Source organism: Hypomesus transpacificus, chromosome 8 (assembly GCF_021917145.1).
Source record: "Hypomesus transpacificus isolate Combined female chromosome 8, fHypTra1, whole genome shotgun sequence".
Taxonomy (NCBI): Eukaryota; Metazoa; Chordata; class Actinopteri; order Osmeriformes; family Osmeridae; genus Hypomesus; species Hypomesus transpacificus.
The window spans coordinates 1,918,969-1,940,987 of record NC_061067.1 but is presented as its reverse complement, the minus strand read 5'-3'; the positions used below and the strand labels follow the sequence as shown (position 1 = coordinate 1,940,987).

Sequence of the window (22,019 nt, the reverse complement as noted above, 5' to 3'; positions counted from 1 at the left end):
AGCTAGTCTGTGGAGGCCATGATGGATCAAACATGGTCAGCAGCTAGTCTGTGGAGGCCATGATGGATCAAACATGGTCAGCAGCTAGTCTGTGGAGGCCATGATGGATCAAACATGGTCAGCAGCTAGTCTGTGGAGGCCATGATGGATCAAACATGGTCAGCAGCTAGTCTGTGGAGGCCATGATGGATCAAACATGGTCAGCAGCTAGTCTGTGGAGGCCATGATGGATCAAACATGGTCAGCAGCTAGTCTGTGGAGGCCATGATGGATCAAACATGGTCAGCAGCTAGTCTGTGGAGGCCATGATGGATCAAACATGGTCAGCAGCTAGTCTGTGGAGGCCATGATGGATCAAACATGGTCAGCAGCTAGTCTGTGGAGGCCATGATGGATCAAACATGGTCAGCAGCTAGTCTGTGGAGGCCATGATGGATCAAACATGGTCAGCAGCTAGTCTGTGGAGGCCATGATGGATCAAACATGGTCAGCAGCTAGTCTGTGGAGGCCATGATGGATCAAACATGGTCAGCAGCTAGTCTGTGGAGGCCATGATGGATCAAACATGGTCAGCAGCTAGTCTGTGGAGGCCATGATGGATCAAACATGGTCAGCAGCTAGTCTGTGGAGGCCATGATGGATCAAACATGGTCAGCAGCTAGTCTGTGGAGGCCATGATGGATCAAACATGGTCAGCAGCTAGTCTGTGGAGGCCATGACGGATCAAACATGGTCAGCAGCTAGTCTGTGGAGGCCATGACGGATCAAACATGGTCAGCAGCTAGTCTGTGGAGGCCATGACGGATCAAACATGGTCAGCAGCTAGTCTGTGGAGGCCATGACGGATCAAACATGGTCAGCAGCTAGTCTGTGGAGGCCATGATGGATCAAACATGGTCAGCAGCTAGTCTGTGGAGGCCATGATGGATCAAACATGGTCAGCAGCTAGTCTGTGGAGGCCATGATGGATCAAACATGGTCAGCAGCTAGTCTGTGGAGGCCATGATGGATCAAACATGATCAGCAGCTAGTCTGTGGAGGCCATGACGGATCAAACATGGTCAGCAGCTAGTCTGTGGAGGCCATGACGGATCAAACATGGTCAGCAGCTAGTCTGTGGAGGCCATGATGGATCAAACATGGTCAGCAGCTAGTCTGTGGAGGCCATGATGGATCAAACATGGTCAGCAGCTAGTCTGTGGAGGCCATGATGGATCAAACATGGTCAGCAGTTAGTCTGTGGAGGCCATGATGGATCAAACATGGTCAGCAGCTAGTCTGTGGAGGCCATGATGGATCAAACATGGTCAGCAGCTAGTCTGTGGAGGCCATGATGGATCAAACATGGTCAGCAGCTAGTCTGTGGAGGCCATGACGGATCAAACATGGTCAGCAGCTAGTCTGTGGAGGCCATGATGGATCAAACATGGTCAGCAGCTAGTCTGTGGAGGCCATGATGGATCAAACATGGTCAGCAGCTAGTCTGTGGAGGCCATGATGGATCAAACGTGGTCAGCAGCTAGTCTGTGGAGGCCATGATGGATCAAACATGGTCACAGTAAATATACTAAGACTCTAACCTTTCAGTTTCACACTATTTGCATATTCAAAACAGGAGAGTACATTTGCATACACAGGATGGAGCAGCCATAGGTTAGGAGAGGAGGGGGGCCTTTTGTGTGTGTGCGTGTGTAAGAGTGTGTGTGTGAGTGTGTGAGTGTGTGTGTGTGTGTGTAAGAGTGTGTGCGTGTGAGTGTGTGTGTGTGTGACTGTGTGTAAGACTGTCTGTGTGTGTTTGCCATGCAGACAATGTGGTTTACAGGGGTGGATCCGATTGCGGCAAGTGTAAGTCCAGAGTGTGTGTGTGTGTGTGTGTGCTTCAGAGTAGGGGCGTGAGGTTCAGTTAGAGGGGCTACTGGGTTAGTGAGAGGGGCCAGTTTATTTCCTCCTCAACAGAACTGGGCCATATTCTGTCCCCACACACACACATACACACACAGTCTGCTGGTGGTTAAAGGTGAGACAGGAAGCGTCTGGAGCAGACAGGAAGTGGGAAGGGATGAGGGAGTGAGGGAATGAGCGGGTGAGGGGGTGAGGGGGTGAGCGGGTGAGGGGGTGAGGAGTGAGGGGGTGAGGGGACGAAGGGGTGAGGGGGTGGGGGAGTGAGGGGTGAGGGAGTGAGAGGGTGAGGGGATGAGGAGTGAGGGGGTGAGGGGGTGAGGGAGTGAGAGGGTGAGGGGGTGAGGAGTGAGGGGGTGAGGGGGTGAGGGAGTGAGAGGGTGAGGAGTGAGGGAGTGAGGGGGTGAGGGAGTGAGAGGGTGAGGGAGTGAGAGGGTGAGGGGATGAGGAGTGAGGGGGTGAGGAGTGAGGGGGTGAGGGGATGAGGGGGTGAGAGGGTGAAGGGATGGTAAGAGAATGAGGAAGAACAGGAGAGATTCATCATCCTGACGACTGCACCAGAGCAGCCACTGGAGGAATGTGGAGGCCGTGAGACACACACTGTCTCTCTGTCTCACACACACACACACACACATCGTTTTCTAACATTGGGGAACAAGGACACTTCCTGTGGCCAGGCCAGGAGAGGGAAGGAGAGAGGGAAGGAGAGAGGGAAGGAGAGAGGGAAGGAGAGAGGGAAGGAGAGAGGGAAGGAGGAATAGATGGAGGGAGGGAGGGATAGTGTTTCCTCGTAATGCATTATGGATGAGGTGTGTCCAGGGTGTTCGATCACTGGCTTCTGATAGGAGTGGAGGGACACCACCGTGTGTGTGTGTGTACCTGAGAATGTGTGTTTCTGTGTGTGTGTGTGTGTGTGTGTGTGTGTGTGTGTGTGTGTGTGTGTGTGAGAGAGAGAGAGTGTGCGTGTGTGTGTGCACAGGGAAGGGGGGTGGAGCCAGGAGAGCATGACCTGTTTATCCATGTGAGGTTAGAGACAAGGATAACACACACACACAAAGATACAGTACAAAAGCACAAACAGCATTTCCCCGTCTCTTGAAGGGCGAGCTGAGAGCTTGAGAGCAGAGGGGGAGAGGAGAGGAGAGAGAGCTTCAATCTGCACTAACACTACAGTGGGTGTGGCCTAATGGGGGGGGCAGAGTGTCCCAGATAGGTTTCCCCCAATCAGAGAAAGGCCCTGGGTAACCCTGACTACAAAGAGTGCGCCACTCGACAGTTACCACGGTGACAGGACAAACACAAAGTAGAGTAGAGGCTGGAGCGGTTAGGAGCGAAGCATGACCACAACCAGGACAAGAACCAGAACCAGGACCAGGACCACCAGGACCAGAACCAGAACCAGGACCAGGACCACCAGGACCAGGACTAGACCAAGACCAGGACCACCAGAACCAGAACCAGGACCAGGACCAGGACCAGGACCATCAGGACCAGGACCAGGACCAGGACCACCAGGACCAGAACCAGAACCAGGACCACCAGGACCAGGACCACCAGGACCAGAACCAGAACCAGGACCAAGGCCAGGACCAGGACCAGGACCAAGGCCAGGACCATCAGGACCAGAACCAGGACCAGGACCAGGACCAGAACCAGGACCAGGACCACCAGGACCAGGACTAGACCAAGACAAGGACCACCAGGACCAGAACCAGAACCAGGACCAGGACCACCAGGACCAGGACCATCAGAACAAGAAAATGCCAGAATAAAGCCAGAATTAGATCAGAACCAGGCTAGAACCAGGCTGGAGTCCTTCTCTGTTCCTGCAGCATGCTGTGGACCACAACCACATTATAATCAACTCAGCACTGGGAGTTTGTTGTTTGTCATCTGGAGAATGTCAACATGTGACATTTGGCAAAAGACAGTTCCAGAAAGCTGCAGCTTCTTCAGCTCCCCAGGCTGATAACACGGCGCTGACGACCCTGAAGCTGCTGTCCACACCCCAGCCAGCCACAAACTCAGTCACAATAACGGCACATGAGAGCTCTCTGACGCGGCACCATATTTGCCCTCAACACACGTACAACATCCTCGTTTATCAGAATCAGTACCCTCTCTTTCTCTCACACACACAAACACTCTCTCACATGCTCTCTCACACACCCTTCCTCACTGTCTCTGTCTCTCTCAGTCACTCTCTGACACACAGTATGGTCCTACCATCTTTGCGGTACAGGTTGATCTCCACCTTGCGCTCCTCGGAGCCCAGCAGGGCCTGGGTCATCTGGGCGATGGCCAGCCGCTTGGTGTGTGGCCCGTACAGGAAGTTACACGTGCACGGTTTCTGCATGATCTCCGCGCGCGTGTAGCCACACATGAGACAGAAGCCATCGTTGCAGAAGATGATGGCACAGTTCTCCACGCGGGCGTTTGCGATGATGAACTTGCGGCCTGGAAGGAAGAGGGAGAAGGAGAGGAGGATGAGGAAGGTGTGTGTGTGTGTGTGTGTGAGAGGATCCACACACAGGCTGATGACAGGAACAAGCAGAGGAGAAGGATGGTTCTTGTGAGCAGGACAGTCCCTGGTCTCACTGTCTCCTCAGCCCTGGGAGGATGTGGTGTGCAGATTGCAGATTGTTCTTCCTCTAGAATAACAGGTGAATGCTGAAGATTCACAACACAGGATGAGAGGGCTGACAGCGGGTGAGAACAGGAGATCAGAGACCGCCTCAACTTCACCACCACCATCCCAACACAACCCTGAGAGAGGGGGAGAGGGAAGAGAGGGGGGAAAGGGAGGAGAGGGGGGAGAGGGGGAAGAGGGAGGAGAGGGGGGAGAGGGGGAAGAGGGAGGAGAGGGGGGAGAGTTTATGTTTCCTTGGCCAGGAGAGCTGATTCCAAGCACGGCTCACTGGCTCAGGGCAGGAAACAGCGCTGGAGAGAGAGGTACCTGACCTGCTGTTTGTCTGGGTGGCCCAGTAGGAGAAGACGTTCCAGGACAGTGTGTGTGTGAATGAGAGAGAGAGAGAGAGAGAGAGAGAGAGAGAGAGAGAGAGAGAGAGAGAGAGAGAGAGAGAGAGAGAGAGAAAACAAGTGTTAAGACATGTATGACATGTCTTGCACAGAGCTATGTGATGTGTCCACATACACACACACACACCCACACATCACAATGAAAACTGCTGACAAAGACCAGAGTTTTTTCCTTCTACTTCAAGCTGCACGATGGTGTGAGAAAAGCAGAGAGAAAAAAGGAGAAAAAACACAACAAAGTGAGAGGCTGGAAGGCAGCAGAAGCACCTTCCTCCTGTCAGCTCAGAAATAGAACAGAAACCAGGAAAGACGAGTTGAAAACATGTTCCCAGCCTCTTCTGCTGAGGGGGTGCAGGCTGCGGCCGCCGCAGTGAGAGCTTGGGGCCACCAGGGGCAGCATTCGTAACACCTTAATTAGGTTTAAACCGCCACAGAGGAACAATGAAGAAGAGGAGTGGAGCCTGATGAAAGACCTGTGGTCCTCAAAGGGGATCAAAACATTTCTTATTCCCACTGACACACAGATTCACATCTGCACAATGAACACACACACACATACATCAACCAGCCAACATGAGGTGAATAATTTACCAAGCTCTAAGGCCTTGAGGGCTTCTGTGTGAGTGTGTGTGTGAGTAAGTGTGTGTTTGTTAGTGTGAGTGTGTGTGTAGTGTAGGGATCTCCTTTCATTTACTAAGGGGGTGGGAAACCTAAGAGTAGTATGAGTTTTCCCAGATTACATCAGACTAGCAACTAGCTAGCTACTGCATCTCTAATCTCCATCTCAATAACATCTAGTTAGCTAATGCAGCTCTAAACTCCTTCAGAATAGCATCTAGCTTGCTACTGCATCTCTAAACTCCATCTGAATAGCATCTAGCTAGCTACTGCAGCCCTTCGCTGGTAAGACAAACCTTCTAGCAGAGAAGGAGACGTGGGGAGTTAAGTAGACAGGGATGATAATAACACTGGTTCAGTCCCTGAAGGGCTTCCTGTTTCCACAGAGACTGCGAGGGCAGGAACTGAGTTTGTGTCTTAACCTCACTGAAGTTTCAACCGGACCGGCAGCGCTCTCCCGCTGCTAGAAACCGCTGATGTCATCAACGGTTGACAGTTCTCTGACAGCCGTGATCCTGTCCTGTCCTGACAGAACGAACCCCAACGGACGTTAAATTGCGCCCGAGTCCGTTCACCTTCGCGTCATTTATAACAAGCACAGCACATTAAGGTTCAGACCTGTCGTTCTGGCAACTGCCTCTTACTTCCAAACTCTCCTCCCCACTTAACTACAGCTCACAATTTCTGTTTTGCTTTTACGTAATGTGTATTTTGTCATGGCAATGTGAATGTGCGGTTATTTATCGCCGATGTAGACAGGGCTATAGGCTATCTGTGTCTAACATGTACATTTTACATTCTTGTTTTTGTTCCTCTGTAAAGTAACATTGGGTTTTAGAAAGATGCAATTCACATAAAAGTAATAATCATTATTACTCCTACCAATATACAGGGCATTTTTGTATATTTAAAACAGCCCGTCCTATAACATTTTTAAAGTCTACATTAAACATCATATTTCATGGGCCATTACCCTGTAATGAAGTTAGGACTGAGGTCTCCACCCAAATGAGCTTACACACTACAGACTTATGCAAAGCAGGATTAATGAGTGTTATTGCTTGTATTCCTGATGAGCAGTCAGAGGGCGTGTGAGAGGGGGGGGGCAGAGGGGAGGGAGGCAGAGGACTGGTTAACAGGCCAGAGCAACAGAGCAGAGAGGATGAGTAGGAGGAAGGGAGGGAGAGATTGACAGACAGGATGGAGTGGTAAAGGATGGCAGAATCACATAAGTGATAGTGGAGGAGGAGGAGATGGGGGGGGCAGCAGCTAATGGAGGGAAAGAGTGGCAGAGTGCCGGGGAAAGGAGGAGGGCAGAGAGGAGGGCTGAGAGGAGGGGAGTGACATAGGACTGGCTGATGGAGTTCTATCGTCCCTGTGTTCTAATGTCCCTGTGTTCTAATGTCCCTGTGTTCTAATGTCCCTGTGTTCTAATGTCCCTGTGTTTATGTGTACCACCTTACTACTGTAACCTCCCTCCCTCCCAGCTCCAGTGCTTCAGAGCAGGTGTTCAGACAAGGCTGAGCTCAAACACGTAAACTTGTCTCATATCTTCTGTTTGTGTCAAGCCAATAGTGAACACACGTGAAGCTTCCATATTAGAGATGAATACAAAGTGACCCCAATTAAAACAGAGATCCCCTATCTCACCAAACCTCCTTGTGTAGAGACGCAGCTTCGTATGTTAGATCCTGCTCAACTCAGACATTCACCAGATGTATCTGAGACATTCACGCCATTTAACATCTCCCACATGAGGCCCCACAGCCCAGCTCTCCTGCTGCCCCCCTCCTCCTCGCTGCCTGTCTGGGACGAGGCTGAACAAAGGACAAGCGAGCTGAAGCCAGCAGCTCCAGTTGGAAGCTGAAAGGTTTGACACCTGCGATGCCTCCCCCCCCATCTCGCTCTGCCCCCCCTCACCCCCCTCATCCTGGACAACCCCTCCTCCCCAACTCTCTCCCACCTCTCATCACTCGCCTCACCTCTCCCCTACCCCCTCCCACAGTCCTGCCCCCTCTCCCAGTCCTGCCCATTCTCCCAGTCCTGCCCCTCCCCCAGCAGATGCCATGCTGCCTGCTTGGACCGCTGCCCAGCCCCAGATGAAACCGTAAAGCTGCAGACCCCGGCAGGCTGAGAGGGTCTGGCCTGGTGGAGGGAGACACAGGCTGTCACCAGCAGACACACACCAGAGGACCAGTCTGCAGGGAGGGAGGGAAGGAGGGAGGGAAGGTTTGCAGGGAGGGAGGGAGGGAGGGAGGGAGGGAGGGAGGGAGGGAGGGAGGGAGGGAGGGAGGGAGGGAGGGAGGGAGGGAGGGAGGGAGGGAGGGAGGGAGGGAGGGAGGGAGGGAGGGAGGGAGGGACAGTCTGGAGGGAGGGAGGGATACATGAGCAGAGAGAAAATGTAAGTGCACAAGCTGTGCCTGTGTGAGAAAACAAGAAGAGAGATACTGGTACAGAAAGAGAGAGAGAGACACAGAGAGAGACAGAGAGAGAGAGAGAGAGAGAGAGAGAGAGAGAGAGAGAGAGAGAGGCTGCAAGGGAAACGAGACTGCCAAAGTGCAATTTAATCACACTGACTCCTGTGTCAGAGTGTCGATGGGGCTGTGATCACACCCTCTCAGTATAACAGGTGAGAGAGGGAGAGATAGCGAGAGAAAAGACGGGGGAAAGAAAAAGAGACAGAGGGAGAGAGAGAGACAGGGGGAGAGAGAGCAAATACTTAAACAGCACTGTGCTGCACATGTAACATGGAGGCAAATCCAACCACAAGCCTGACAGTTATCCACTTCCCTCTGTACCAGAGGATGACCCTGACCCAGGACCAGACTGGCATCCATTCAGCGGGCACTTTCATCCAAAGCAACGTACAGGGGGGATTTGAACCTGCAATCTCTTGATCTGCAGTGAACTGCTTTACCACCGAGCTACAGCCCTCTCCTCCTCTCTGCTCTTCCTCTCATTAGACCAGGAAGATGAGAAACCTTCTGGGAGCCACTCCTGAAGACCCACCCTGGAACAGAAACCACCTGAACCCCCTGACCCTGCTCTCTCTTGGGGAGGAGAGACACACATACACACACAGAAGACCCACCCTGGAACAGAAACCACCTGAACCCCCTCACCCTGCCCTCTCTTGGGGAGGAGAGACACACATACACACACAGAGAGAGTCGGGGGGAGGGGGGGGACTACCTTCTCTGGCGGAGGAGTACAAAACGGACCGTCCGGCTCAGGGGCTGGTTGCCGCGGCGACGGTGTGTTTGTGCTTTGGCTGTAAACGTGCGATTCCGTCTCTGGGGCACTGCACCAGTACGGCTTTAATTGGAGGGAGATCTCTCCCGAGGCAGCCCGACAGAGACAACACTCTCGCTGGCTAAACACGATCCCAAACACCCGCTGACAGAGAGCAGACAGCTGGACCAGGGAAGCCCTGGTTACAGGGTCATCCGTCACTACCTAGCTACAGGACTCTACCCTAGACCCACACACTCACTGTCTGCAGACTGAGAGGGAGCAGGTTACCTCTTGTTTGAACAGTAGGCTACCGCACATTAATAATACGTGTTTTAATTGGATCCTATTTTGTTTCGATGGGTTTGTGGTTTCTCCAAAGACATTTAATTATCTGCGTGTAGACAGAAGCCTTTGGTCAGGAGACGTAACAGCCAAAACGAAATCTTCTCCTTCAGAAGGAGATCTGGGCCTCGTTCAGAAGCTCAAGTTGGTTTCTGATCAAAGGCTTTGTTCTTAAATAACAATGTATTTTCTTTCTATCGCAAATGTCTAAGACCGAGTGTGGGCTTCATTAAAACAGTATAATAACACCTCACAGCAGGTGGGTTAGGTGTAAGGGGGGGGGATTCACAATTTAAGTTAACACAGAGCGGCCCGTCAGTCAGATGAACAAACGGCACCATGAGAGCTACGACCTGAACACTCAACCATTAACCATGCCCCCTGCAGAGCGGACGTGTCAGCTGCACAGTCTAGTTCATGTTCAAATAAATCACTAACACCCCTCCAGTTATTCCAACTGGCTCCCAACATCCCCCCGGGAAACTCCCCCCTGAGCAGGTGAGGTAACCAACTGCCTAGGACTCCACGCTACGCTATCTATTTTATTGTTATCACCATTTCTCTCTTTATTCTCTGATTTGAATCCAGGATACAAGCTGCAGACCAGTGAGGGCAGATATATAATAGCCTTCAGCTGCAAGACACAGTCCTAAAAGGATGTTTGGATCTTGTTGTTAAGTCTATAGGGCCTATGTTATCATTGTCATAGGCCCATCTTTATTGCATGTCAGGTCACCCTATGCGAAAACCGATTCCGTCTAATAAATGACTGAACAATAATGATGCTTTCTGATTGTTATTCACAGGGAAATGAAGCAGCTATATATGCCTGTTTATACCGGCATTTAATTTGAACACGACATGCAGTCTGACATAACGTTGAGATTTTACAGCGGCTGTTGGTAAGCTTTCTGCGAAATATGATAGTAATTAATATATGGTCGATAAAAAGGCAGAATGTTTCAAGTAAGAACATGTTACATAGACGTCTTTATTTTGCTAATCTCTATTAAAGTGTTCCTTGCAGACATGTTGCAGAAACTATTGTAGGCAATAGTAGAAAAATCCTATAAAAAGTGTTAATGTGCTAAATGCTAAATAAATACAAATGTAAATGTAAGTAAAGGGGCCAAAAATTACCAATTACCAATATTAAAAAGAAATGTGTTGCTAATGGAAAAGTAGCCAGTGTCATGTGTAGGCCAAAATGCATAGCATATATATATAGCCTATATATAAAAAATGTAGTACTTCTCGCCTACAAATATTGTGACGGATTGCTGATTAATAATTCATAAAATATTTTAAGTAATCTTCAGAAAAATCATAATGATACATAGGAAATGCAAACATATTTACATGAAAATAAATTGTTGATCGCACATGCAAATAACCGTGAAATGATTAAATCAACTTACTTTGACTGTCGAATTTCCTTATAATGGTATCAAGGAAAGTATTCTGTGGTGCCACGTGACCACGTCGGACCGGCATCTTTGCTGTAAGTTTTTTTACACCAACACTGGCCTCTTAGCCGTCTGTCTTCGAATAGACAATGTTCAATAAATTAATTTCTTCATTGAAAAATAAATACTATAATCCTCAAACCCAAGTTTAGGGAACTTCATCGGAAACAACTCGACTGCAGTGTCTCTCTCAGGAGGAGAGAGCGTACTGGAACAGCGGCTTGTCCGCGCGGCGGGGAGATCGCGAGACAGTTTCCAGTTTCCAGGGAGAGGAGCGCGTGTTTGTTTACGTGCTTTGAGCTGTCAAAAATGATTTCCTGTCAGGTTCCAGAGACGGCGCGACCTCTTATCACTCACTACTGTATACTCTGGGGAAGGAGAGTCCGTCAGCTTGCCAAGAACCCTCGCCTCAGCCATAGTTGAGCCGCGTCTTGCCCGTGTTGCTCTAGTCCAACCTATACCGCTGAAACGTACAGTGTGTTAAAATCTAGCAGCTCCATAAAGAACCGGCGGGCTCCGTTCGTTGAGCCTTTGAGCTCTTTGATGGCTTCGAGGCGCTCACGTGAAGTGGTGTCCTCTGCCTGAAGTATACCGCGCGCTCAGCGAATGACTTCAGCTCACCGGCGGTGGCGACTGCGCCTCTTTAACTCTTTCCTCATCCGCGACGGAACTGTGGAAAATGTTGATGACAATATTATGTGCAATATGACCCCCTAGTCTCTCAACAACAAAATACGTTCAAATGAGAACAACATCAACGCCAATCCGACGTGCACTAAACATATTAATTGAGCAGCGCATTTACCACTCCTGAAAAGGTACATCATTAGCTTATATATGCGCTATGTAGGCTACATTCAAACTACTTTCACACCATATTTGTGGCTATCTCAGATGAGTGACAGTACGGAGACCTTGCTTCCTACAAGCAACGGGGCAGGTGTGTGACTGGGAGAACGGGAAAGTGGCACAGGTGCATCAGTGCTGCTCCGCGTGAGCAGGATGTTCAACTGAACGGGCACACCGCTGCGTGGCTTCCGTTTGCCTCGTGAGCACAGTAATTTTAAACAAATGATTTAATAGCTCTTGTTAACCAACGTTTTTAATTTGTATTTTTTTTTTAATTTAGCACGTAATGCGCACAATGAGGTAACTCACCTTTTCCCGTCAAAACTAGCTATTGAAGGCTAACTCGCTCTCCGTTGATTGTTCGGAGGGGTAGCTTCACTCAGTTGTCTCGTGCCAGGGGTTTCAGACATTCAGACACGTCACTGCCTATGCAAGCGCAGAGGCTGTGGGGTTCCCTATGTCGTCATTGCAGACAAAGAGCGCTCCGCGGTTAAAGCTGATTTGACTTCAACTGCAGGGAAAATGTGAAATATATTGTCTCGTAGGCAATTTCCTCAAGCCGTGGCTATTCTTAAACAGCTCTAGTGAATAAAACGCTAACAACTTATGTAGTAGGCAGGTTTCATGAGACTGTACCACGTTATTTTCGTTGTACATTTTGAAAATGGCCAATACCCCCCCCCCCCCCCCACACACACACACACACACTTTTCATGAGGAAAATCATATTTTACGCATTCTCAGTTCATAAAAACAGCTGTCCGTACCCTGGCAGTAAGATACATTTAGACGCTCTATTGTCTATGATGACGGCAGAGTGCGAGGGGGAATCCATGTCGCAGCAGGGTGCAGATCTGCGCCTCCTTTCAGACCCCTTATATAGGCAGGAGATGATGGAAGCGTCTCTTTGTGATAACTTCCAGCTCCCATGCCGTCACTGCCCTCTCACCCCTTCTCCCTCCCTCTTTTCTCTCCCTCCCTCTTTCTCTCTCCCTCCTAATCGGTCCTCCTCTCTCTCTAACATACAGACTCCTCAGAAAATAACCTCAATTAATCATAGTTTCATTGTTATATCATCTGTCCGATTTCCCACCAATGAAAGGTACATCCAGTAGCCTGGGTGTAGGCTTCCACAAATATTGACTAGTTGACCAGTGGTCATGCTGCATTGATGAAAATAAATAGCCATGTTTTAAGGTGTTTACAATGTGTGTTTATTGTTATATACAGCAGAAGGCTGAACAGTACAGCAACATACAAGCTTCATTATCTCTATTATTGCTGGGTCCAGTCAGGTGACTGGACTACTGAACGATGTTTACAACACACAACACACACGCACAGGATACCTGACCAGTTGCTCGTCAGTCCCAACACACACACTCACACAAACATGTGCACACACACACACACAAATACACACTCAGCGTTTTGACAGGTCCCCTCCTGTGAACAGAGAAGTTCAAACAAAGATACGTTTAGTACAGTGTATATAGAACACTGTTATATAGTACACAGTTATATAGTACACTGTTATATAGTACACCGTTATATAGTACAGTGTGGTTGCTTAGAGTACAGTCAGGTTGTCATACAGCCATAATATATTATACAAATGTATATATACGGTATGAATATTATAACAGAATGACTGCATGACCTGAGATATTACCCTTACAATGTACTGTAACCAAAGTCACTTGCTTGACCATTGAAATACTGCTAGAACTGTTGGAACTCTGCACTTCTGATCCTTAAATCTTCATCTGTACTTTGTACGGGCACTATTCGTTATTTGCTTTGGATAAAAGCGTCCGCTAGATCAACAAAATGTAACATCCGCTGATAAAGCCTCTGCAGAAACATCTTATTTTGACACAGAAATCATCTGTACAAACATTACAGAGAGGAGAGGACTTGTCTGTGTGATTGAAGACTGAGATCCTGGTGAAAAACCCTGTGATGTCGATCCAATTAGCTAACGCAATCAGCCATGTTGGTGAATGGATTACTCTGTAATTGGTTGTAGGTGGGCCAGTTATTGAATTATTCATGTTGTTAAAAGGCAGGCATGCGTTCTGACGCATCACAGAGCTAACATGTGTTAATGTACGCTGACAACGATAAAGTGTGTGTGTGTGAGTATGCTGGTGTGTGTGGTTGTGTAACTGTTTACACGTCAGGATGAATGGCTGTTTGTGTCTCTGGGTTTAGAAGGCTTTGTTTGGGAATGGGTGGTGAAACAGGTGACTGGGCAGATGCATGCATGTGAGTATCCGTCTGTGTGTGTATGTGTGTGAGTTAGTGTATGTGTGTTTATGTATGTGTGTGTGTGTGCATGTCTCTGTGTGTGTGTACATATGTGTGTGTGCATGTCTCTGTGTGTGTGTACATATGTGTGTGTGCATGTCTCTGTGTGTGTGTGTGTGTGCATGTCTCTGTGTACATGTGTGTGTGTGCATGTCTCTGTGTGTGTGTACATGTGTGTGTGCATGTCTCTGTGTGTGTGTGTGTGCATGTCTCTGTGTGTGTGTGTGTGTGCATGTCTCTGTGTGTGTGTGTGTGTGTGCATGTCTCTGTGTGTGTGCCACCCACCCTGGCAGCTGGTGCACTCGCAGCTGTGTATGACTGGCAGGACGACCGGCTCGCTCTCTCCTCCAGAACACTGCAGGCTGAGGAACAGCACCGGGCGCTCCGGGTCTAGCCTGTAGCTGCAACAGTCACACACCGCCTGGAGGTAGGGCTCCTGGGGGGGGGGGGCAGAGGAGGAGAGGGAGGGAGAGAGAGAGAATGGAGAGAGAGACAGAGAGACAGAGAGAGAGAGAGAGAGAGAGAGAGAGAGAGAGAGAGAGAGAGAGAGAGAGAGAGAGAGAAAGAGAAGGAGGGGATGCATGTCATGAGTTCAGCTTTGCTTAAACCTCCGTCCAAAACTGTCCAATCACCAGCTGTCTGAGCTGCCGGCCGCTTCCATGGTAACGGGAGGTAAGGACACATTTGGCTCAAGATTATTTTGACTTAATCAACAACAATGTGCACTCAGAGACTCTGCTTGTTTCCACAGAGGAAACAGGCTAGGGTGGTCCCTGATTACATGAGAAGTGGCCTTGAAGAAACAGGTTCAGGACCTACTGAGGTAGGATATAGTACACTACTGAGGTAGGATATAGTACACTACTGAGGTGGGATATAGTACACTACTGAGGTAGGATATAGTACACTACTGAGGTGGGAGATAGTACACTACTGAGGTAGGATATAGTACACTACTGAGGTGGGATATAGTACACTACTGAGGTGGGAGATAGTACACTACTGAGGTGGGAGATAGTACACTACTGAGATAGGATATAGTACACTACTGAGATAGGATATAGTACACTACTGAGGTGGGATATAGTACACTACTGAGGTAGGATATAGTACACTACTGAGGTGGGAGATAGTACACTACTGAGATAGGATATAGTACACTACTGAGGTGGGAGATAGTACACTACTGAGGTAGGATATAGTACACTACTGAGGTAGGAGATAGTACACTACTGAGGTGGGAGAACATCAGTCATCATCTCTGAGTGATGTCAGCCAGGTAAGGGTTGACGTTAAGACACTGATCTGAGATATGCTCCTGGGTGTTACAGACCCCAGACCAGCCTGCGTGTGGGTTAGGGTTAGCTCCAGCCTGTGTGTGTGGGTTAGGGTTAGCTCCAGCCTGTGTGTGGGTTAGGGTTAGCTCACCTCCAGGATGACGTCAGTCCTGGACAAACAGCGGCCCCTGCAGAAGCTCACTTCTACGTTGTCCAGACGACAGTCTCCCTTGGTGATGTTTCTGACCTCAGTGAAGCGGCGACATTCTGGCACTGGATCACCTGGGGAGAGGGGGGGGGGGTAAGGGATTAAGGGGAGGGGGAGATAAAGGAGAGCAAGAGAGGGAGGGAGAGAGAGTCGAAATAGCGAAAGAGAAATGGGCCAGGGGAGAGATAAAGAGTGAGGGAGAGATGAGAGCAGACAATGTGAAGAATGAGGGGGCAGGACGGGTTGGAGAAGAAAAGAAGGTTTTGTATTTAAGTTAACAAGACTCTGCTCTGTGGGGAATGAAGGAGAGAGAGAGTAGTGAGACAGAGGGAGAGGGAGAGAGAGAGAGAGAGAGAGAGAGAGAGAGAGAGAGAGAGAGAGAGAGAGGGGGGAGGGAGAGAGAGAGGGAGCTACACAGGCACAATGACTTTGTCGTGCCCCCTCACAAATTGAGCCGTTCTACACCTCTCTGCCTGGGAAATGAAGCTAAACGCTAATGGGGACTTCAAAACACCATCTCTCACAACATGAGCATCATACTCTGTTTTATATACAAAAGAAAACATGTGTTTTACATCAAATGAAATGCAGCAGTTGTAGGAATTCTAGACTCACCAGGAAACTCCTTCCTGCAGACTGGACAGCAACTGCCAGGATCCTCCACTTTAACCTCCTCCTGAGGAGAGGAGGAGAGGTGGGGAGAGGAGAGGAAACAGGAAGAGAGGAGAGAGGAGGAGAGAGGAGGAGAGGAAGAGTGGAGGGGGTGGAGGAGAGGAGAGAGAGGAGGACAGCAGCAGTTGGAAGCACAGCAGAGATGAGAGAAGTAGTGACAGATAGAGTAGCATTTTGTCAAAGTCATGGTGTCCCCTACCCTGCCCTGCTCTCAGAATAGCTCCTCTGGCTGTGAGGCTACTGCAGCCTCCAACACTGCCCCACCCCAGGACTCACTCTCCCAAAATGCACTGCTCCAAACCCAGGAAGTGGGGGAAGGCCAGGGATGTGAACAGGAAGTGAGGTGAAAGAGTGTGATTTTAAAGTAGCTTGAGTATATTCATGAGGGATGATGTGTGAAGGGGAGTGTTTATCGAGCAGTGACAGTTATCGAACCGAGGTTTGGAGGATGTTGAATAGAGGACTGAGATCCTGTTCAGTCTATCCTGGACAGCATCCCACACGCTCCTTCAACACAGAACAAGACTAGCCGGGATCAGAGAACTTGGGTGTCCTCACCTGGTTACAGTGTAGTGGAGGGCATCTGGACTGGCAAAGCTTCTTCCCGTTCACACAGCGACACACCAGGCAGCCCTCATCCCACTCAGAGCCAGCCTGGAACCAGAGGTGACAAAAGTACACACATCCTTCACTCAAATAGAAGTACACATACTCATGTTTCTCCCAAAAACAATCCAAACTTTTTTCAAATGTACTTTCAAAACTTTTTTCGTCAATATTCTTTCAACCTTTCAAATATAAAAAATAAAAAAGTTTAGAAAAAGCTTATGTTTGGTTGTGTATGATAACCAGGACATGAAAAAAAGGCGTGTGATGACAATAAATAATATTGTACAAAGTAGTAGTTGAAAGTAAGCACAGATATTTGTGTAAGTATGTAAATATGTTAAAATGTATGTAAATGTAACGAGTGAAAGTAAAACGTTGTCCGACAAAGAGTGAAGTAAAGTACTGATACCAGAAAAAAAATCTTGTTAAGTACAGCAACAAAGTATTTGTAATTGTTACTTCCCATCTCTGCCTGTAACACACACTCATACACGAGAGAGAGAGAGAGAGAGAGAGAGAGAGAGAGAGAGACAGAGACAGAGAGAGAGAGACAGAAAGAGAGAGAGAGAGAGACAGAGACAGAGAGAGAGAGACAGAGAGAGAGAGAGAGAGAGGACAGAGACAGAGACAGAGGACAGAGACAGAGACAGAGACAGAGAGAGAGAGAGAGAGAGGACAGAGAGACAGAGAGAAAGAGACAGAGAGAGAGAGAGAGAGAGAGAGAGAGAGAGAGACAGAGAGACAGAGAGAGAGAGAGAGAGAGAGAGAGAGATAGAGAGAGAGAGAGGAGACAGAGAGACAGAGAGACAGAGAGAGAGAGAGAGAGAGAGAGAGAGAGAGAGAGAGAGGAGACAGAGAGACAGAGAGACAGAGAGACAGAGAGAGAGAGAGAGAGAGAGAGAGAGAGAGAGGTTAACCCTATCCACTGTCAGGCCTGATCCTTTAATAACTCTCGTCCAGAGTGCTCCTCCTGGGAGGGGGCGCAGACCAGCCTGTCTCTGACAGCAGCACTGCTGTTAGGCAGCTCCTGCATTATACATGCGGAGCCCGAGCGGCAGGGTCTTTGTGTGGACAGCAGGACCCAAGGTCAGGTGACCCGAGGTCAGGTGACCCGAGGTCAGGAGACCCAAGGTCATTTCGACCCGAGGAGGTCAGGTGACCCGAGGAGGTCAGGTGACCCGAGGAGGTCAGGGGACCCGAGGAGGTCATGTGACCCGAGGAGGTCAGGTGACCCGAGGAGGTCAGGTGACCCGAGTAGGTCAGGTCCAGCAGGATGGATCCTCCCAGTGTGTTGACACACGGCAGGTAAACACAGCAGGTGAATACAGCTGCTGCAGGGGTCAGGGGGAGAGCCACTAATGGAGGACGGAACAATGGGCTCCAACCTGGCTGGCGGCTCGATTACGCTGTCTTTTGTGTGTGTGTGTGTGGCTGTACACATTGTATGTGTGTTTGTATAACATGTGTTGTGAGTGAGTGTGTGTGTGTGTGTGTGTGTGTGTGAGTGTGTGAGTGTGTGTGTGTGTGCGTGTACCTCCAGCAGCTGGCCCCCCCTCCTCACAGGGGCAGAGGGCAGGGATGACCACAGTGTCCGTGTGTGTTGCGGTACAGGCCATCCTGACACACACAGCCCTGGGGCGTGGCTGCAGGTGAAGGGGGTGCTCTGGTACATCTCCACACAGGTCCGCTCACACACCTGGGCCCGCCTCCCTCCTCCATCGCTCCCCACTGGGACACGCTGGGGTAGGAGAAGGAGGGGTGAGACAGAGGACAGGTGGAAGAGCACAGATTCAGAATGACAATAAGGTCTAGTCCTAGTCCTAGTCCTAGACCTACATCCCCATCCCCAGCTCCATCCCCATCCCCATCCCCAGCTCCATCCCCAGCCCCATCCCCATCCCCCGGCCCCATCCCCAGCTCCATCCCCAGCCCCATCCCCATCCCCAGCTCCATCCCCATCCCGATCCCCATCCCCGGCCCCATCCCCAGCTCCATCCCCATCCCCAGCTCCATCCCCATCCCCATCCCCATCCCCATCCCCAGCTCCATCCCCATCCCCAGCTCCATCCCCATCCCCATCCCCATCCCCAGCCCCATCCCCAGCTCCATCCCCATCCCCATCCCCATCCCCAGCTCCATCCCCCATCCCCATCCCCATCCCCAGCTCCATCCCCATCCCCATCCCCATCCCCATCCCCCAGCTCCATCCCCATCCCCATCCCCAGCTCCATCCCCCATCCCCAGCTCCATCCCCATCCCCATCCCCAGCCCCATCCCCAGCTCCATCCCCATCCCCATCCCCATCCCCATCCCAGCCCCCAGCCCCCAGCCCCGGCCCCCAGCCCTACTCACCACAGTCGGGGGCGGTGCAGGGTGTGGGAGCGCTGGCTGGGGCCCTCACACTCCTGTCCTCCGTACAGGGCGGGGGCCGCAGGGATGCTCCTGCTGGAGCCACGCTGGCCAGAACCACAAGCTCACTGAACAGGGCCCCCACGCCGACCACACGGCCCACTCACAGTCCACTGGAGGGAGGAGGGGGGAGGGAGGGAGAGGGGGGAGGAGGAGGGGGAAGGAGGGAGAGGGGGGAGGAGAGGAGGGGGGGGGAGGAGGAGGGGGGGGGAGGAGGGAAAGATGGAAATGGAAAGGAGAGTCAGATATGGAACAGAGAGGAGAGAGTTTGAGAGAGAAATACAGAGAGGTTTCTGATGGGTCATCATGCACACGGCAACATGATCATGCAGTCACAGCGCCCCCACTGGCAGCAGAGAGTACTGTATCTTGATTCTATAAACTAATATTGTTTTATTGTATTGTCAAGCCAGAGCAGAAGGCTGGATAAGTTGATGGTTCCAGAACAGTGTTGCAGTAATGATACTGCCTCTGGCCTCTGGAGCTTCAACACTCACCAGCACAGACATCCGTCGTGCAGTTAAACACTCCAGCTCGACAAACACTAGGAGAGAGAGAGAGAGAGGGGGGGGGGAGGGGGGGAGGGGGGGGGGGGGGGTGAGAGAGAGAGAGAGAGGGAGGGGGGGTGAGAGAGAGAGAGGGGAGGGGGGGGTGGGGGGAGAGAGAGAGAGGGGTGGGGTGGGGGGATAGAGAGAGAGGAGGGGGGAGGGGGGGGGAGAAGACAGTGTTAGAGAGAGAGTAAGAGAGAGAGAATGAGAGTAAATGAAAGAAGGATGGAGGTAGATTAGGACAAATAGTGGTCAGGGGGGGTAGTGAGAAAACAAGTCAGAGGGTTAAACTGTCTCCAGGAGACACCAGACACCAGAGCTTAGGGAGGAGGTGACAGCTGAGGAGACAAGCTGTCAGCCCCTGAAAGCCCTGCGATGATCTGCAGCGATCACAGCCTGGAAGATGAACTGACTTACATCTCACAGACGATCCATTACAGCAGGGCGACCGATTTGAAGCTGATTAAAAGTGCATGTGGAAAACTATGAGGTACTGTACGAGCCGAAGGACTGGGGGCGGGGGAGGGGGGGGGGGGAGTAGAGAAGGTGAGGAGGTCCAGGAGAATGTTCCTACCAGGTATTGCAGCGCTGCATGACTACTGTTCCAGGGGCCACCTCCTCCAGGGGGTCAGGCTGGGTGGCGTTGCCCCCCGGCAGGGAGAGAGGGGAGCAGGGACACCTTGCCCGGCCGACACACACCCCCCTGTGGAGCACCTGGGCGGGACATCAGACACAAGAGTATATACCAGCACACCATACAGAGTATATACCAGCACACCATACAGAGTATATACCAGCACACCATACAGAGTATATACCAGCACACCATACAGAGTATATACCAGCACACCATACAGAGTATATACCAGCACACCATACAGAGTATATACCAGCACACCATACAGAGTATATACCAGCACACCATACAGGGTATATACCAGCACACCATACAGAGTATATACCAGCACACCATACAGAGTATATACCAGCACACCATACAGAGTATATACCAGCACACCATACAGGGTATATACCAGCACACCATACAGAGTATATACCAGCACACCATACAGAGTATATACCAGCACACCATACAGAGTATATACCAGCACACCATACAGGGTATATACCAGCACACCATACAGAGTATATACCAGCACACCATACAGAGTATATACCAGCACACCATACAGAGTATATACCAGCACACCATACAGAGTATATACCAGCACACCATACAGGGTATATACCAGCACACCATACAGAGTATATACCAGCACACCATACAGAGTATATACCAGCACACCATACAGAGTATATACCAGCACACCATACAGGGTATATACCAGCACACCATACAGAGTATATACCAGCACACCATACAGAGTATATACCAGCACACCATACAGAGTATATACCAGCAGACCATACAGAGTATATACCAGCAGACCATACAAAGTATATACGCGGGGTCAGATGGCTGAGCGGTTAGGAAGTCGGGCTATTAATCAGAAGGTTGTCGATTCAATTCCAGGCTGTGCCAAATTACATTGTGTCCTTGGGCAAGGCACTTCAGCCTACTTGCTGAGAGAGACAGAGTGCAAACAAGCAGTATAAACAGGGAGGGGTCCTGGAACGTAACACTTGCCTCAGGGAGAATTTCCCTGTACTTACTGTAAGTCGCTCTGGATAAGAGCGTCTGCTAAATGACTAAATGTAAATGTAAATACACCAGTACCTGGGTGGGGGGGCAGGAGCAGCCAGGGCTGCAGGCTGCAGGGAGACACTCCGTCTGGGGCTGCAGGTCCTCACAGGTGTGGGGACACACGCCTGCACACCTGCTGAACACCTGGCCGGCCGGGCAGTCTGCAACACAAACACCACACTCTGATACTCTGATACACATACCATACATAATAGCTGTTGGTGTTACAGTGTTACCTGGGAGACAGCTGTTGGTGTTAGTGTTACCTGGGAGACAGCTGTTGGTGTTAGTGTTACCTGGGAAACAGTTGTTGGTGTTACAGTGTTACCTGGGAGACAGCTGTTGGTGTTACAGTGTTACCTGGGAAACAGCTGTTGGTGTTACAGTGTTACCTGGGAGACAGCTGTTGGTGTTACAGTGTTACCTGGGAGACAGCTGTTGGTGTTACAGTGTTACCTGGGAGACAGCTATTGGTATTATAGTGTTACCTGGGAGACAGCTGTTGGTGTTAGTGTTACCTGGGAGACAGCTGTTGGTGTTACCTGGGAGACAGCTGCAGGTGTTACAGTGTTACCTGGGAGACAGCTGTTGGTGTTACAGGCGGTGTGCTGTTCCAGGGGAGGGGAGCAGGCCAGGCCCCCAGGCTCAGGAGGTTGTAGGATGGTCTTGTTCCTCAGTGACACCCCCCCACCACACGAGGCACTGCACTCACTCCAGGACGACCACTCGCTCAACACACACCCAGCTGAGACAGGGGGAGAGAGGGAGGAAGAGAGGGATAAATGTAAGGTAGCTACCTGTCTACTGTGTATAGGTGTATCCAGGTGTGTTTAG

The 22,019-nt window shown here is 50.4% G+C and overlaps 2 protein-coding genes across 2 annotated transcripts in view; both read right to left on the bottom strand.

Annotated features, from left to right (window-relative positions):
• Positions 1-11,836, bottom strand: part of kcnh2b (potassium voltage-gated channel, subfamily H (eag-related), member 2b) — a 31,827-nt gene extending 19,991 nt beyond the window's left edge. The window contains exons 1-3 of the mRNA XM_047024159.1: positions 11,757-11,836; positions 10,551-11,268; positions 4,126-4,356 (exon numbers count right to left, since the gene is read on the bottom strand). Of these exons, the coding sequence (XP_046880115.1) occupies positions 4,126-4,356; positions 10,551-10,626 (307 nt within the window). The 5' untranslated portion in view covers positions 10,627-11,268; positions 11,757-11,836. The remainder of the gene's footprint in view (positions 1-4,125; positions 4,357-10,550; positions 11,269-11,756) is intronic.
• An 894-nt stretch (positions 11,837-12,730) lies between these two features.
• Positions 12,731-22,019, bottom strand: part of sspo (SCO-spondin) — a 67,248-nt gene continuing 57,959 nt past the window's right edge. Inside the window, 16 exon segments of the mRNA XM_047024158.1 lie at positions 12,731-12,893; positions 14,043-14,193; positions 15,186-15,316; positions 15,858-15,918; positions 16,473-16,570; positions 18,061-18,106; positions 18,108-18,159; positions 18,161-18,226; positions 18,228-18,261; positions 18,876-18,894; positions 18,896-18,994; positions 18,996-19,045; positions 19,430-19,476; positions 20,055-20,194; positions 21,219-21,346; positions 21,760-21,930. Coding sequence (XP_046880114.1) covers positions 12,871-12,893; positions 14,043-14,193; positions 15,186-15,316; positions 15,858-15,918; positions 16,473-16,570; positions 18,061-18,106; positions 18,108-18,159; positions 18,161-18,226; positions 18,228-18,261; positions 18,876-18,894; positions 18,896-18,994; positions 18,996-19,045; positions 19,430-19,476; positions 20,055-20,194; positions 21,219-21,346; positions 21,760-21,930 — 1,316 coding nt within the window. The 3' untranslated portion in view covers positions 12,731-12,870.